The sequence below is a fragment of the Apaloderma vittatum genome, unplaced genomic scaffold (genome assembly GCF_000703405.1).
Source record: "Apaloderma vittatum isolate BGI_N311 unplaced genomic scaffold, ASM70340v1 scaffold16791, whole genome shotgun sequence".
Taxonomy (NCBI): domain Eukaryota; kingdom Metazoa; phylum Chordata; class Aves; order Trogoniformes; family Trogonidae; genus Apaloderma; species Apaloderma vittatum.
Genome location: NW_009700962.1, coordinates 6717 through 22888, shown reverse-complemented (window position 1 = coordinate 22888; position 16172 = coordinate 6717). Strand labels below are relative to the sequence as shown.

General features: G+C 47.9%; 1 protein-coding gene across 1 annotated transcript in view; it reads right to left on the bottom strand.

Moving 5' to 3' along the window:
• The window catches only part of ANK1 (ankyrin 1, erythrocytic), a gene marked incomplete at its 3' end in the record, with an annotated part of 55543 nt that extends 39580 nt beyond the window's left edge, over nucleotides 1–15963 (bottom strand). Inside the window, exon 1 of the mRNA XM_009878972.1 lies at nucleotides 15838–15963. Within this exon, the coding sequence (XP_009877274.1) occupies nucleotides 15838–15963 (126 nt within the window). The remainder of the gene's footprint in view (nucleotides 1–15837) is intronic.
• Between the last annotated feature and the right edge of the window lie 209 nt (nucleotides 15964–16172).

Genomic DNA, 16172 nt, shown 5'->3' with positions numbered 1-16172 from the left:
GGAAAACTTGTGCACGTCAGCAATGAATCACAGTTCTTGCTCTCAGTTCAGCATCCAATTCTGCATTGCAGAGCAGGACCAGGAAGATGTCCTGGTTTGAGCTAAACAGAACCAATTCTGTTTAGTGATTTTACTTTTCAGTTGCCTTAAGAGACTGCGCTTTCTGAAGTTAACAGCATGTTTGTGCAGACACTGTCTGCTACTAGAAGTGATAACACCTGAGGTTTATAGTCACTGCCAGGGCTTGAGATGAAGAAAGGCTCTCACTTGTACTTGCTCCTACAGTGACCAAGGTCACTGCTAGATCTTGTGTAATGCATTGAGGGTGTTACTCACCTCTGTGAGTAACAGACAGGACAGGTGACCAACAAGAGTATTCCATTCCATACACGTCGTAATTCAGTACAAAGCTGAGGGATCACAGGGGTTAAGCTCTCTTCTGCAATGGCCAGCAACTGAGGAGGATTCCGTCAGATCTCCTGCCTTGATCCTGGATCCTGAGTTCCCAATGTTGCAGATGAGTTTGTAAGTAATTCAGGTGGTTGCACAGAAACTGGACAGTTTGCCACACTCACCACAAATTTTGGTAGAGCATATTAACTACCATCTCATCATCTCCTTTAGTCTACAGTGGACAACAGCACTGAAGCCCCAAAACTGACAGTGGCAGCACAAGGAGCAGGCAGGGTGCCCCAAATTACTCACCTTCCTTCATCAAACCACCTTGCCATTGCTGAGTGCCCGCCACCCCACACCCCCGAAGGACATGTGCTGTGAGTGCGCGCCTGTTCCCTCAGCAGACGTTGGCTGAAAATGCCAGGATCACCCGAAAGATAAATGCTCACAAAACAGGACTGAATTCCCAGGGGTAACCTCACAGCACACAATGAGGAGGATGGCGCCTTTTGCCAAGGAAACACAGCTTGACAGACTAATAGTGAGGGCCAGCAGCAGACCCCTTGATCACGCTGCTGTAGCGTGCTGCTCAGCCAGACCAATGCTATATATTCAGTGTTTAAAGCTCAGCTTTATGTTTACGCCTGGAAATCCACTGTATCCAGCATGTGTGGAGCTGCAGGGGATGGAAGAGGCACCTGAGGCAGACATCCCAAGAGCGGGCTCACCGTAACAGTATTGGGCACCTACAGAGTCAACACTTGAAGCAGGGCTTGCTATCCTGGCTCCCTTGAGAGCCAGTGGAGAGAAACAAGCATTTCTAAGGGTATAATTCAGCTGACCTACTTCAATGTGCGGTGCAGCATGGGAAGGACTCCCTCCTCTCCCAGACTAGAGGGAGCTGAGGTGAGCTGTTCAGATGCAGAGGTCTGCCTCACAGCACCCCTAAACTGGGACAGGCTGTCCCGTTACACAGCAAGAGGTCGTCCACATGCCCCTGGCAGCATCAGGCACGCTCTCGTCCCTGATGACACTGGGCAGGGGAGTGTGGGGAGCAGCCCTGCTCTGCCCCAGCGCACCCAGCAACACAATCCCATCCCAGAAACATCCAAATCCTCTCAGCTGCTGCTGCCATGGCAACGCCAGCTAGAGGATCCGCCAGCCTTTGATGTGCTGATCTGTTTAAAGCATGCAAAATGCCATTCAGGAGCTGGGGAGCTGCATGGCGTAGCACCTGACTGCCCTGAAGATGGAAGACTCTCCAAGGAGCAAGGATTAATGCACACTGGCAGGCCCCGCTGCCGTCTCCTGCCACGGCAAGTCATTACCAGCATGCTGCTGTTTCTGTGCTCTGGCTCACCCACTTAGTGGAGTTTAATATTTAACATCAGACAAGCTGCTGTTTCATGGAGTAATTTGGGTTATTAATAAAAAATCCTCCTTCCCCCCCATCTCTGCAATAATTCAAAAATAAGATGCCGTTACTATAGGTTTTCCATGCTGGCAGCAAGTGCTGGGAGCTGAGCACCACAAGAGTGCTGGCCACAGAGCAGTTCATGGGGAATCAGCAAGGGCTGTTAGAGGTGACAGAAATGCCAGCGGAGCCAAGTAAGAGGCAGCGTACCACTGTCCCCATCTCCCACTGCATCACGGGCGGCGGAGGAGGAAGTAATTCCAAATGACAAACAGGCTGTACAAACCACAGGAAAAGCAGGCTGTTTGATCCCCTCTCCAGCAGCTCAGAGAGATCACCTGTATTGCAAGGACACCTCCAAGCTCAGAAGGTCTGCACAACTGCTTACTTTCAAAGATGAATACTCTTGTAGTATTTAGGACTAGGATTCCCTGAGGCTTTATTAAAAAGACAGTGTTGTCAGGGCCAGGAAATGCTAGACACTGACCCCTGCGTACCACGTGCCCTTACTGAGCCACCAGGCTAGAGTGGTTCAGTGCACATCAAGATGCTCTGGAACGGGATGCCACAGACAAAGATTTGAAACATTGGAGAGGGTTTTGAGGCTAGGCTTCTGACAGAATTTGCTTTACAATATGAAACACAGAAGCCTGAAGTAGTCTCCTGCAGAGACTACTGCACTCTGCCATTTCCATCACTTTGATTTCAAGACTCGGCTTACTCCACAATTGCAAAGTTTCCCCTATATTCATTCACTCTTTCACTAAACTAATGTTCCCATACCCTGAGTAAGAGGAGGCAGCCTTCAGCAGAGCACAAAAATGCTACAGAGAACTCCAGAAACTGGAGAAACAAGGGACTCGAAGGAAGCAGAATGCAATTACTTGAGAAGGATTTGGCTGAAGAGAGGAATCAATCCACACGTGCACACGCATGCATATATACACACACATACATTCTTGGAAAAAGCATCACAGGATCTTTGACAGCAACTTATAGAGGATGCTGGATACCAGGCTCACAAAGGCAGTTCAACCTAAAACCTTTCTTTTCTTTCTTTTACCTTCTTTGAGTATAGGGGATGTACAAGTCCCTGCTTTACAGTGAATACTCTGGCTGTGGCTGTCTGTAAATGGATTTAAGCAGTAAAGCAAGTCTTAATTATTTCCTCTTTTGGTTTCCTTAAGTCCTTTCCAAAAGAAAAGAGGACCTGTTTTCCCCTGCCAGAAGGCAGAGGCTGAGAAACATGGTGTGGCCAGGCAGCCCACTGTGGCAGAGACGTGAGAGCACCACACTTTCGTTACAGCTGCTTTGCTGCATCGCCAGCTCACTCTGTTTTGAAATGTGCACCTCTGGAAGCCTCCAGGGTTGTAGTCTCTTCTACCTCTTTAAAACCCTTAGCGCCTTTTCAGGGGCACAACAGCCTCAAAACAACATGCTTGTAAGCATGTTTATTCGTGCTGGTCTTCAAAAACATAGCCAAAATTAGGTCCTTGTCCCCTTGGTTGGGGACCCAAGGAAATTCCTGGCAGCTTCCAATCATATCAATGGCATGTCACGTACCTCTCTGAATTTAAATCTAAAATTATGTATGCATACCTTCCAGGCAGTTTTCATCATTAAACAAGCCTAACATTATCCCAGTAACCTGCTGGCAAAGCTTGGCAGTAAACAGCAGACAGCTTGAGGGTGGGGAGCTAACTGCAGTGGCTGCAACTCCAGAAAAAGAGCAAATATTACTGATTTGTTGGGTTTTGGTTGTTTCGGTGGTTGTTCGTTTTTTTGTTCTTGGGTTTTTTTCAGAAATCTCACAAGACCAATAAAGGAAACTCTGAAGCTTCCTCTTCTGCTGAGCTCTTTTTTTTCCTCACAGTATGTTACAATAGATTCTTTCTGTCAAGAACAAACTACAGGTTCACGTGTTATTACTGGGCACCCTCCATTCCGCTCCTCTGTGTGCACTGTTGCATTTACTTCCAACTAAAACATGCCACCTATGCAGAGACAAAGTCAGTTCAGCCTAACACTCCTGATATGCAATGCCCCATCCCAGTGAATGGACCTTATCTCCAAGCTGCGTGAGGAAGTTGCTTCACTACTGCAGCTGTGAGCAAAGCCTCTGGATCAGCTTGCTTCAAGTGTCGTCACAGTACTCTGAGCTCTAAAGCATGACTTTAAAGCGCAGTGAATTAGTGAAAGGTGCCAGCTGCTATGCCCAAATACCTGCAGCTTACCCAGTGTCTGTGGCGGTACAAGAAAGGCAGAATAAAGACCCCACACGCAAGCCCTTTGCTGCTGCTGGTGCCAGAGCATCCGGAGAGGCCCCACGGCAAGGTGCTGCAGATTCCTTTTTGTCAGGAGACACTGAATGCCGCTGCCTCACATTTTGGATGGAGAGAGGATGATCTTGTCTATGCCCTACTGAGCCGCTCCTGGCTTTGGAGAACTCCTCAGGCAGGTCTGAGAGGCATATCTCACCCTTGGTGAGGATGAGTTCACAAGTTTTGAGGAGTGTTGCTGATAAAGTACTGATGGCCAGCGGATATTTTATACTTTTGTCCTGTGATACTGCAGCTCCTCTTACTGCAATCTCAGCTCTGCAGCCGTTCGACAGCAAGCTTGACAGAAGACATTCTTCCCAGCACTCACAGATAAGGTCAGCCTGTTGACCATCAGTTGCTCTTTAACAGGAGCACACTGCTATGCATCATCAGTGCAGTGGCATGTCCAAACTGCGTGTAAAGAGAGCTGCCACACCATGCTCCGCTGAGCAATTATTGCTTGGTCCAAATCTACTGTCACTGTTAGCTGAGCTGATTCTGCCAGGAGAAGAGCTGAAGAATGAAAAAGCTTAGAAAATTATAGCCTGCAGGTCAAATACAGACTCCATGCACGACTCTCCTAGAGCTGGAATACTCCTATGCCAAAGAAAGTGGCCCACAGATACAACTTCTGTAACACTCGCCACTGCAGTAAAAGCAAGTCCAACATCTAAAGCCAGTTAGGTAAGTCTTCCCTTTCTGAGAACTCTCTAGGACATCACCATCTCACACTCCGCTCCCCACACCCACTGCCGGCTTGAGTACTTCCATCCACTCCAAGGCAAATGGAGGCAGGAAAGGAAAAGAAACGAAGAAACAAAGACAGAAAACAAACAAAACAGAACAAACCCCACAAAACAAAACAAACACAACCCCAAACAAGAGAAACTCCATGCAGAGATTCACAAGTCAATGTCAACTGAAGTTTGGCATCTTAGTTAAGAACAAACTATTTGTTCCTATAACCAAACCCATGGAAATAATTAGTGTTAAAACATTATTGATTCAAATAGCAGAGTAAGAACCTAGAAAAGGAAGTGTGCATATGATTATAGCACATGGTAAAAGCTCACACTTCGGTCACCAACAGAGTACAGCTGATTCCCAGGCAGACCAAAGGAAGATCCCTTTTACAGTCCCCCCTCCCCATTCAGATAAATGGAAGAAACAGTTTGGTTCGTATCTCATCTCTGCCTAAAGCTCTGACAGACGCTATCCAGTGGAAGCAAGGCACAGCCCAAAGCAGCCATTTCTCTGCTCAAGCACTGAATTTGCCTTGTGTTGCAATATATTTTCACAGTTTTGATATGTTACATGTTAAGATTTTGTCTCTTCCCGCCAACTAGCACGAGGTGTTAAAAAGGCTGGTGGTTTTGGAATCTTTCCACATGCTGATAACACAAGTTTAACTTTGTTTTTAAAAAATTATATGGAACAATGGAGTGAAAGGGACTGGCTTGTTCTAGACTCCCCAGTTCCAACAAAGCCAGTCATGTTCAATGTCCATTCAAAGCACCAGCAAAAGAATCTTTTTCTCTGCAAGCTCCTACGAGAGACCAGGCATGCGGCAGAGCAGTAGTACCTCCAGCAGCACGGCCAAGGAAAGAGCATGACAAGAACCTCATCGGCACTTTACCCAGAAGGCTGCTAGATGAGAGGAGCTGGCAGGTTGATAGTACATGCCTTACAAAATTGCGCAAGAGATTCCAAGGTCTCCGAGTGCCACTCACAATAGCTAACCTGTGAATGACAAAGTTGGGCTATGGAAGGAACCGGCAACTACTGCTCAGCAGAACAGTTTCTCCACGCAGAGCAATGCACGTATGCTAGGACACAGCTCTCAGGCCTGAGGGGCAGTGCCTGCAGTCGTGGACAGGGGAAAGAGAGCAAGTTGCTGAAGTGTCTGAGAAAACATTGAGTTTAATAGCAGCATGTTTGGAGATGGAAGGGTCAAATGCTTGGAAAACCTAATACACCTTTTCCCATAACACTCACCCAAGGCAAGGCTCTGAGATCCTGTGGGACCACAGCCTGTTTCAGTTGATCAGATTGCTGAGCAGACAGCTTAGTCCCTGTGAGGTGACAGCACAGGCACTACCCTCTTCTCTTTCCCAGTATGTCCCTTAAAATAGATGACAGGCCCTCAGAATACATCCCATCCAGTGCATGAGGATGCCAGGCATCTGTACTGCCTCAAGGTCCTTGAAAGCACCAGATGACATAGGGGTAGATTTGGACCGAGCTTTAAACGAAGCAGTCACACTGAGAGGTCAGTGCCTTTGCTGCCTACGGCCAGCAGATATCTGCACAGTGCTCATGGGGCATCCACAGAAAGCGTCAGATCAGAGATGATCTGTGCAAGTCAGGAAGTACACTGTTAAAGCTGAAACTGTCCTCGGCTCACCCCACACCTATCTGTCTCACCGACCAAAACAGCACTTTCTCATAGCATTTATCTTATTCTTTGCTTTGTGCTGTAATCAGCAAGTCCTGGGAAAGACACAGTGCTCCCCATTCCAGGCATGGCATCATGACAGAACTAAATGGACTCTGAATACGCTATGCATTTCCTGCAAAGTATCTGGAAGCCTTAATTTTCTGGACAACCAACACTGTAAAAAAGGTGATAATATTTTTTTATTCATTTGTAGAGACCACCATCTTTAGTTAAAAAGCTAACATATTTAATACTCTGCCAAGGGTTTCAGCACTCTGGTCTCCGCATTTCCCATTTAGAAGTTCCAACATATCCACATGAATGCACTCTACAAGCCCCGAAAAGTTCTGTCACCACAGTGCAATGAAGGACCATAGCCCCCATTTCTGCTTGTTGCCTTGCTGCAGTACCTTTCTGCCTAAGCAGGAGTCTTCTCAGTGACCTGGACACACACACACACACACACGCATGCGCGTGCACACTCTCCTTTTTTTTCCTGATCTCTGTATAAATATAGAAACCTCGTCTGTTTTCTAAAGGCTCTCCTGCTGCTGCATTCTCTCCCTCCGCCTCCCAAGCCACTTTGGTGAATACCTGCTGCTTTGTTTCTCCTGTAGATTTTTCACGGAGGCTGCAACATTTTGAGGCTGTAGATTTTAACGTAGTCCCCTACAGCTGCAGCCCCTACACAGAAATGTATGGCTCTGGCTTAATGTTTCACCCAGTCAGAAAAATTTGGCTTGCAAATAGGAAGGGAGCTTGAATTTTGATGCTGTTTGCAGCATTGTGGTTCTAAACATGGCATAGTTCGGCTGTGAAAGGCTATGCGAATTTTCAGACGGTTCTGCCATACTGAGCAGTCCCCTTTTAGAGAGGAGGTGTCAGGAACTCCCTGAACTGAGGAGGCCGCCCTCTACTCATCTAAGATTTTAACAAGGCTGATCAATACAATCTAGGGCTAATGTTTTCAGAATCTACCCTCCTGGCACTTTGAGAGCTGGAGGTGAGGACCGCTAGAGAGATATAAGTAGGGCAGGGAACCCAGAAATCTCTGCAATCCTTGACCATTCTTCCATCACGCCCCCAGCAATGCTGCGCTTTTCCAGACCGGCACAGAGAGGGTACATTTCTGAAGAACCTTGACATACTTAGACAATTAAAACAAATTAGCATAATTCAGACTAAACTTCTAATTTTAGCCCTCTGTAAAGCTGCTTTCCTTTGAGCTCAGATGTAGCTTGCTGTACCTCAGCTTCAGCATACTACCGTTGGCTTCCCACCTTGAATAGACAGAGTCCCACTGACTCTCAAGCACAGGACTTTCAAAAAGGATACTGTTTGCTGAAGGCACCTGCCCTTGACAGGACTCATTGCCTGTACACAGCAGGTGCTGTGCTTGGGCACACACCTTGGTCAAGGGACCAGGTGCTGAGGATAGGGCACAGTTTGAAAGAGTTTGATCCCAAAAAGAGATTTCTGAGTGCCACAAGATTTCAAACATTGCTCATCTCATTCCAGTACCTTGATAACTGGTCGTTCACCAAGCACACACAGATGCCATTACTACCTGCATAATTTAAGAGCCTGCAGAGCAGCAGTGCAGAATGGCTCCAGCTTCCTCTCAGAGCCTCCTCCCCCATCAGCGAGTCCCTGCAGCAGCAGTGTCTGCTCTGAGCGGACATCCCGCACACCCAGATGCCTGTATCTGCTCGTGTTCCACCTGCCAGCCGCTCCCCGCCGCCCCCAACACAGCGCTGCATTTGCCTCCTGCCTGGAAACGCCATGGAAGGACACAGGCACAGGCTCGACAATGCCTTGCTGGCTAAGGGCTGTACAAGCTGTTCTTCACTCACAACTGACTTTAGCATTTGTGGACAACTATTCACGAGGAAAGGGATGGACATCCCAACTCAAATATGGTTCATTATAAATTAGCTCACATTACCTGAGGGACGAGGCTCTCCTGGCACCACAGCCTCCAAAGGGCAAGGCAGACGAAGAGGAACTGCTACCATAAAAACAATCTGGGTTTTCTAAATGGGCCATTGAGAGAGCTCTTGGTCTGTGCCCACTGCAGCAAACCAAGCTGGGCCAGAAACTCCTGCAAACCTCCCCACTGCGAAGGAACACTGAGATCAGTATAAATCTCTGCATTGTTATCCTCCTTCCTGCACACAAATGTGCTGTGCACTGTCCTCTGCCATCCCTCCACCATACTTACTGCAAACACTGGAAAGAAAATACAAATGCTGGGAGCACAGATGCTCCCATTATAACCAGTGCATGCTGCATTGCAACCTAACAGAAAAATGCTAGAGGGTGATTGTGAGCACAGCGAGTGAAATTGGACAGAGTTTAGTCAAAGAGAGAGACGGAGTGGAAACCTTAGTAGGTTGTGAGAAAAATGCCCCATATAGGCTTCAGAGAGCAAAGCAGTGCAACACAGCACAACACTGATGCTCTTTTAAATCCTGACAGCATTTCCATTGGTACAGGACTCCAGTGGCAGGTCAGATAAACAGCATCAGAGGAAGTCATCCTCAGACACAGCCCCTGCATTTCCTAACCCAGCCTAAAGCAAGAAATAAATATTTATTAAGCTTCTATGAATCAGAGGTCTGAATCTCCTGACAGTGCAGCCAGCTGACGTAATCATCCCCAAATCCCGATGGGACTTGCTTCCCCAACAACCTTGGCAGAGCTTGGAGGGTCACAGTTACCTTGTGGTTACAGACAGCCATTCTACAGTGGAACACTGGGCAGAGGTGGGGTGCAAATCCTCCACAATTGCTCCATCCCTCAGTGCACCAGATTGCCTGTAAAGGAGCTCTTGCCTTGACCCAATTTGCCAGCAGCTGTGTATACAAAACGCCTTCCTTGCTTTACGCTCCGGACGTTTACAGCAGAAAAGATTCAACTCTGTACCAGTGCTTTGAATCTAGCACACGCACAACCCGTAGAAAGATTTAAGATGGCTCTTCGATTTACAAAATCCTTTGAAAGACTGCATACTAGTTAGATAGCTAACAACTGTGCCACTTGCTAGTCACAAAGCTTAATTCTTCTTCTGCACTGTCCATCTCCTTACAGAGCAGTAAAAGCTAGGGCTTCCTTAAGTTTCAAAGACTTTGGTTGTCCTGACATCCCATGTCCCTTCTCCCTGTCACCGCACAGTAGCAGCATATTCCAGGCAGAAGATACCGGTTCCTTTGCAGTAAAAGTGCCTCGGAGAGAGAGTGCTGGAGTCCAGACTGCAAAGAGCTGGCTGGAGCACATGGTGTCCTCATGGCTTTACTTAGTGCTGATCTCACATGGTCCTGAAGGTGCCTTCTTCGATGCTGTCTACACCAGAAGCTGGTTAATTTCTCAGGGAAAGTGCCTGCATAGTCATTGCTCTTCTAAAGCAAGAAGAGGCAGGAGGAGTGTTGGCTGATGGAACCAACAAAACTTGCAGTGGGAGACAACAGAAGCTGCAGCTGGAGCTGTCGCTCTAGGAGCAGGCAGAGAAAGGAGGCAAAGCAGCTTAGTGCTCTGTGGCTCTGCAGGTGGCACGATCCTTTCTCTTGCTGATGAGCTCCAGCTTGCAGGTTAGATACCAACACTGCTGCCAGCAGCCAGCGAAGCCCTGGGTGGCTGACAGCCATGTCCCATCTTTGGCAGAATCTGCTGCCTCTCAATGCAAGAATTCAGGTAGCCCAATCCAGCAACAGTACCAAGCCAGGCATCCATAGCAGGTGTGCACAATGGTGCCTTGGATGTCCAGTTATTCTGGGAATGTTCTGAGCCATCTACAGACCAGGTCTGCTGAAATCCTTTGCCCTCCTTCCATCCACCACTCTCTTCTCTGCAGCCTCTCTAAACCCAACACAAGCTGCAGGCTGCTTTTAGTGACAGGACTTGGAAAGGGCACAGGCAAGCAGGAAGAATAGCCCCAGTGGTTCTCCTTGGCAGCACTCCAGCTGCGATTTCTCACCCCAGTTTCTTGTGCGCTTATTGTGTAATTCTGACAGAGGTGTCTAGATTTTCCATCTCAGGGATCCTAAGCTTGAACTTAAGTTCCACCCTGATACAGCTCATCAGTGAACAGCAGGTGAGTGAGCTCTTCTTCTTGTCACACAACATGCACAAGCGTGGTCACCCTATGCAACTATTCAATTGTCTTACTAAGAAATCATCTGTAATTGCTTCTCTATCTGATCGAGCTTGTGGCTGTTGTTCCAAACACTACTTGACCTTCCACTTCTCACACTTCCCTAGGTTCCTAAGCATGCAAAATTTCTTTCATGCAAAAGTATTTTCATTAGCATTATTTACATTGCCTCAATCTTGTCAGAGCTGCTCATCCAGGATCTAGACCTTCTCTGAACTCACCTCACACACCTCAGCTTGGAGTTTCTTCTGACAGCTGATGTCAGACAGTTATGTTCATATTTATTCCTTATCCATGCTTGAGAGCTCCCTTTGCCCTTTCCCACCATTTCATTCTAGCTGGTGGAAAAGTTTTTGCTGCCACAGCTCCTGCCAAACACCAAAGGAACTAGATAGGAGTGGAAAGTGAAAAGTGGATTGTTCCTTAGTAAACCTCCAAAAAAAAAAAAAAAAAAGGAAAAAAAACGTGGTAAATTCAGGCAGCTTTGTCCTCTATTCTTTAGATGCCCAAGCAAAACTTGCTCTGAATGTACTGAGAGAATGTACCATATCTGGCATACTATTAATTTCTCATTTAAACATTGAGAGCTATTACTATAGGCATTTCCTTCCGAGCTTTTGGTTAGATTGTTATTTAACCCAGTAGCCACAGTTACACTGCAGACACACTGCACTTGTTCTCACACGTGCGCTCAAGGAGTTCTTCATAGATCATTAGCATTGGTGCTGTTACTGAAGTGCTATTGGTCTTATATGCTGCATAGAACTTTTGTCACAGATTTTTTTTAATGGTTCCAGCTTCCTGCTCCACAAATCCCACAGGCCCACTCGCCAACTGAGGATCATGGCCTGTATCTGCCTCTTCATACTCCTCAGAGGAAGGTCTCAGCCCCTCCTCATGCTCAAAAGGATATTTAGCTGAATTTGGTACCAGAATAAGTATACTTCCACAGGAGGAATGATTTTCATTAAAATCTTAACTTTTTAATTTATTTATTAGTCTCAGTCATGGCTTGTCAGGTTGCAAGGTGCTGCAGGCACTAGGAACCTATCGTGAGGGCACTTGGAAGAGCTGCAAGTTGTTTGTAGATGCTTGTTTGAAACAAAAAGCAAATCAAGTACTCTGGGCCGGTTGTAACAACCCATTTGGTGTGCTCTGCTGATGCCTCCAGAGTTTCTGGAAAGGTATTTAGTCCATTTTCTGCTTGTAATATATAACCACAGCAAGCCAGATGCAACTCAAAAAGGACTCGGTAACTGTGTTCACATCAAGTTACAGATCTGCCTCACAAATCGTGTCAAAACATCACATGTGTTTTGCTGATCCCCACTAATCCTGCAGAAGGCAGGGCTGTATTTTAAGTGCTCGGCATGACTTCCAGGTGAGGGCTTTCTGCCTCCTGAGGCAGCCTGACCACAGCACACCTGCAGTGAAAAGAAGGAAGTGTTCTTGACCATCTCAGCCTCCCCAGAACCACAGGAAAAAAAAAGACAGATAACTGCATCCAAAGCACAGGTATTGCTACTGTCTGCTACCACGTGCCTGTCAGTGAGGCTGGCCACATCAGACCCTCTAGCAGCTGTAACCGAGTGGCTCTGCTCCCCTATGAACTGGCAATCTAAGCAAAACGCAGAGATTTGAAGACAGGATACCGTGGCAGGAATAGCACGAAACCAATCCGGATGGCGCTCGGCAAATTGTCTAATGGCAGTGGACTTCAATTCATACTCCCCTTTGCTAACAGGCTGCTCTCTGCCACACCTGCCTGTCTGCAGGGCACTCTGAAACGCCACCAATGCGTTACGCTGGATCTCGTACTTCCTCACAATTCAGCACTTGAACTCAAGGCAAGAACGGATGGGACTACTGAAAGCTTGCTCTCTGGGGTCATCCTCAGTCTGAGGCAACGTGCAGCTGTGCTGCAGAGCCCGCAGAGCAGCAATACTCTTCTGAACACGGCTGGCTGTTTAATGGACGATTTGGACCAAATCACAAGCATGGCTAGGCTGCACAGAGAGCAAGGGTGAGTGACAAGAGTCCTTGATGCAGCCCTTGTCAAATAAAACATCAGCACTCATCGTCTCAGTTACACAGGTAGGGGGCAGGGAATACTGGAGGAGTGACAAGGTTATACACCTGGACAGCCTCTGTGCCGAGAGACAAACGAGAGGCACGCAACACAAAAACGGACAGTACAAGGTCAATCAGGTTCTCATTACATGCACTTCATAGAGAAGCCAACAAATTGCCATGGAAACCAAAAAGCTACAAATGTAATCATGATCCAAGGAGAAGGGGTTTGGGCAACGTAGGATTAAATAGCAGAACTCGCTGCCTCCAGGTATCACAGGACACAAAGTTCTTTCAGGATTTCGCCATGCAGTTCATGGGACACAACAACCACACAATAATGGCTGGAAGCACTAAAGGTTACAAAGCTCTCATGCCCCAAGACGTAACATCAGGTTGCATGGCACAAGAAGACCCTTGTTCTGGGGCCATCATATCCTTCCTCTGGCCATCTCCACTGCTTCATATCACGCCAGCACCTCTTCAGATCATAAGTTATCCCTCTACTAATAACTTGCATTGCAGTGATGCGTGGTGGATTCAGTCATGAATCAAGACACTGATACGCTGCACAGTACAAACACAGAGCAAGTACTGCCCAAAAGAGCCTGTATCTAAATATGAAGCAAGAGGCACAGGTGGAGGAGCAGAAGGACTCAGTGGCACAACAGCGTTTTCAGTCCATTCCAGTGGCTAGTGCAGGAGCTTTTCAAAAGAGAGGCCTTTTGCATAGACATGACACGAGTCCCATATAGACTCAGAGGGCACCAACAGACACCCAGGCTAACACAACCTACAACCGCTGCAGCAAAACAGAACGAGAAGCTCCAACATATTCTGGTAGCCCTCAGCTTGGCCCAAAGGAGACTTGTACAATAGACCACTGCCACTAGAGACACCCAGGCTTTGGGGGCAGGAGATAAGAAGAACGAGCTGGCCCAATGGCAAAATCTCCTGGTTTGGTGGTTCTTCATACCAGAACCTCTTTACAACCCTTTGGCAATGTAAGAGACAAACAGCTCTACCAACCTTTAGTAAAAGAGGCCGTGCAGGGAAAAGACGTGGATCTGCATGCAGGAAGCAGTGATCGTTGGAGAAGGCAGCATTTGACATGACAGTGTGGCAAATGAAAGACCCCACACCCAACTTCCTAGCTGCTGTCTGCAGACTTCACGTCTGTCCTGAATGTGTCCACTGATCTCCCCCTAATTAGCTGCTCTCTGCAGACACAGACCCCTCCAGGGCTGCTCTGGTCAGATGGCATTATGAAAAGCAAACGTCATTATACCCAGCTCTGGTCCCAAGCGGAAGAGGAGGGCCAACAGTGGGCTCTGCCGATCCTGACCATAGTCACAGAGCTGAGAGGCAGGCCAGGCACCCCCTGCCAGTCCATCCCCTGAATTCATGCCTCAGGAAGCGATAGCTGGAGATCAGCTCCTCCTCAGCATGCCAGAGACCTGCTGAGTTCTGCAAGGAGACCTTGCCCAGTGCTCCCCATGCTGCGACCACCCCAAATAGTGCACTACAAAAGGCATGTTTACCAGTGTAAGATCTATCCCATCCGAGAGAATCAGACCCCTTTGGGTGTATTTAGTGGTGCTTCTCCAGCTCCCTCATTTGCGTTTGTGTGTCTTGGCAGCAAGTACAACCCAGGTCTCTCACAAGGAGCTGGCGAGAAGGTGCCCTCTCTAGTACCTTCCACATGAGGAAGTCCAGACACTTGGCAGGTATTTTTGGATCTCCCAATCTATCACCAAGACACAAGTATATTGTACTTTAAAGAGAGGGGGTGGGGAGTGTGCAGAAGGGGAGAGGATGGTTTTCACCAAACTCACAGACTGATCCTTCACCAGAAACAGGGATGAATAAAATCTAGGAATTCTAGTGTCCAGGACTAGCCCAAACAGCCCGGACTAGTAGTTGCTCAGCAGTGTGGCAGGAAGAGCAAAAGTCTGAGGGCTGGTTAGCAGTGCGTGTCCCCAGCATCTCAGCAAAACTCTTCTCAGGACCCTCAGGGTGTAGCTGTTGAGATGCTTCAAGCAGTAGAGCTCTGCTGTGAGGCTCTTGCTGAGAGAGTGCACACTGCAAGTCTCCAAGCCTGCTGAAGGCAGAGGAGAAGCCCACCTCAAACATCCCAGTTTAGTAACCTCCTCTCAGATATATCCTTGATTACCCTTGGTTTCACCTTTCTCCCCTCTGCCTCTCTGCACTGGTGCATAGGACATAAACCCTCAGGTCTTGCTGCAAGAATATTCAGTTCAAGAGGTCTTCAAGGGGTAGCAAAGCTATCTGAACAACATGCCTGCTCCTGCAGGAAGCTGGTGGCAAGGAAAAAACTGGCAGTGACTTTCCAGAGAGGAGCTACAGCTTTGAGCAGCTGGTGGACCCAAGGCTCCAGAAGGTTGGTATGAGCAGAGGGGACTCTTCTTGCTCCTGACACCCCACTCACCTGCTGCCACCAAGTAAGGTGGCTTTTCTGGGAGGGATGACCTGTGTCCCATCCACAAATATAGCCCACCCTAAGCAACAGCAGATCTCACAGACCCACGCACAAACTGTTTTCTCTGTCAGTGGTCTGCTCCCACTGAACCCTGGTTTCAGTGTTCTGGCAGAGATCAAGCACGGCTTGGAATGGACATCAAAACTGCTCCTGCAGTAGAGAAAGGGATGGAGGTCTCTCACAGACACAGAGCAACTCTGGGAAACTGCAGGAAGCCAGCAATTTTATCTTAAAGATCAAATCTGTAACTCATCTAAGTGAGTCTCTTTAGCTGCCTTGACAAACCTCTCAATTCCTTTCTCACTTCAGCTGGCTTTTTTATACCCCACTCCTTCCCTAAGCTGTCAGGGAAAACAGCAGATTCCTGGCCCCAAAAGTTGTCCTTTGTTTGGCAGACTGTTTCTTGTGCTGGCTGCACACAAATTTGAACAGGGACCAGATTACCCTTCTGTCACCTTCACCACCCCCCCGCCCCCAAAACACAAACAGCGCTCACTGCCACAAGCACAAGCACCTAGATATAGGGCTGCTTGCCCCCATGCCACTGACCTTTTTCTTCCTGTCCCGAGAGCGGTTCCTGCGCTTGCGATTGGATTCTTCTTTCTCCTTCTGCTCCTGCAGAGCCTGAGCCTCGATATCTTTGATTTTCTTCAGCTGCTTAGCTGCTTGAGCCATGGCCGGTCAGACTGCAGTTCCCTCCAGAGCCCAGACCTTCACTTTCCACACAGCACTCTCCAATTCCTGGCCAAGAAAGTCCCTTCCCCTAGCTCAAATGCTGTCGACCCAGATGAACGTGAAAGCAGTAATGAGAGGAAAATAGAAAGCAGCCAGAAAGCCCCAAAGGGCAGCTGCTGTCTCCAGCTAATTGCTAGATAATGTCTGGG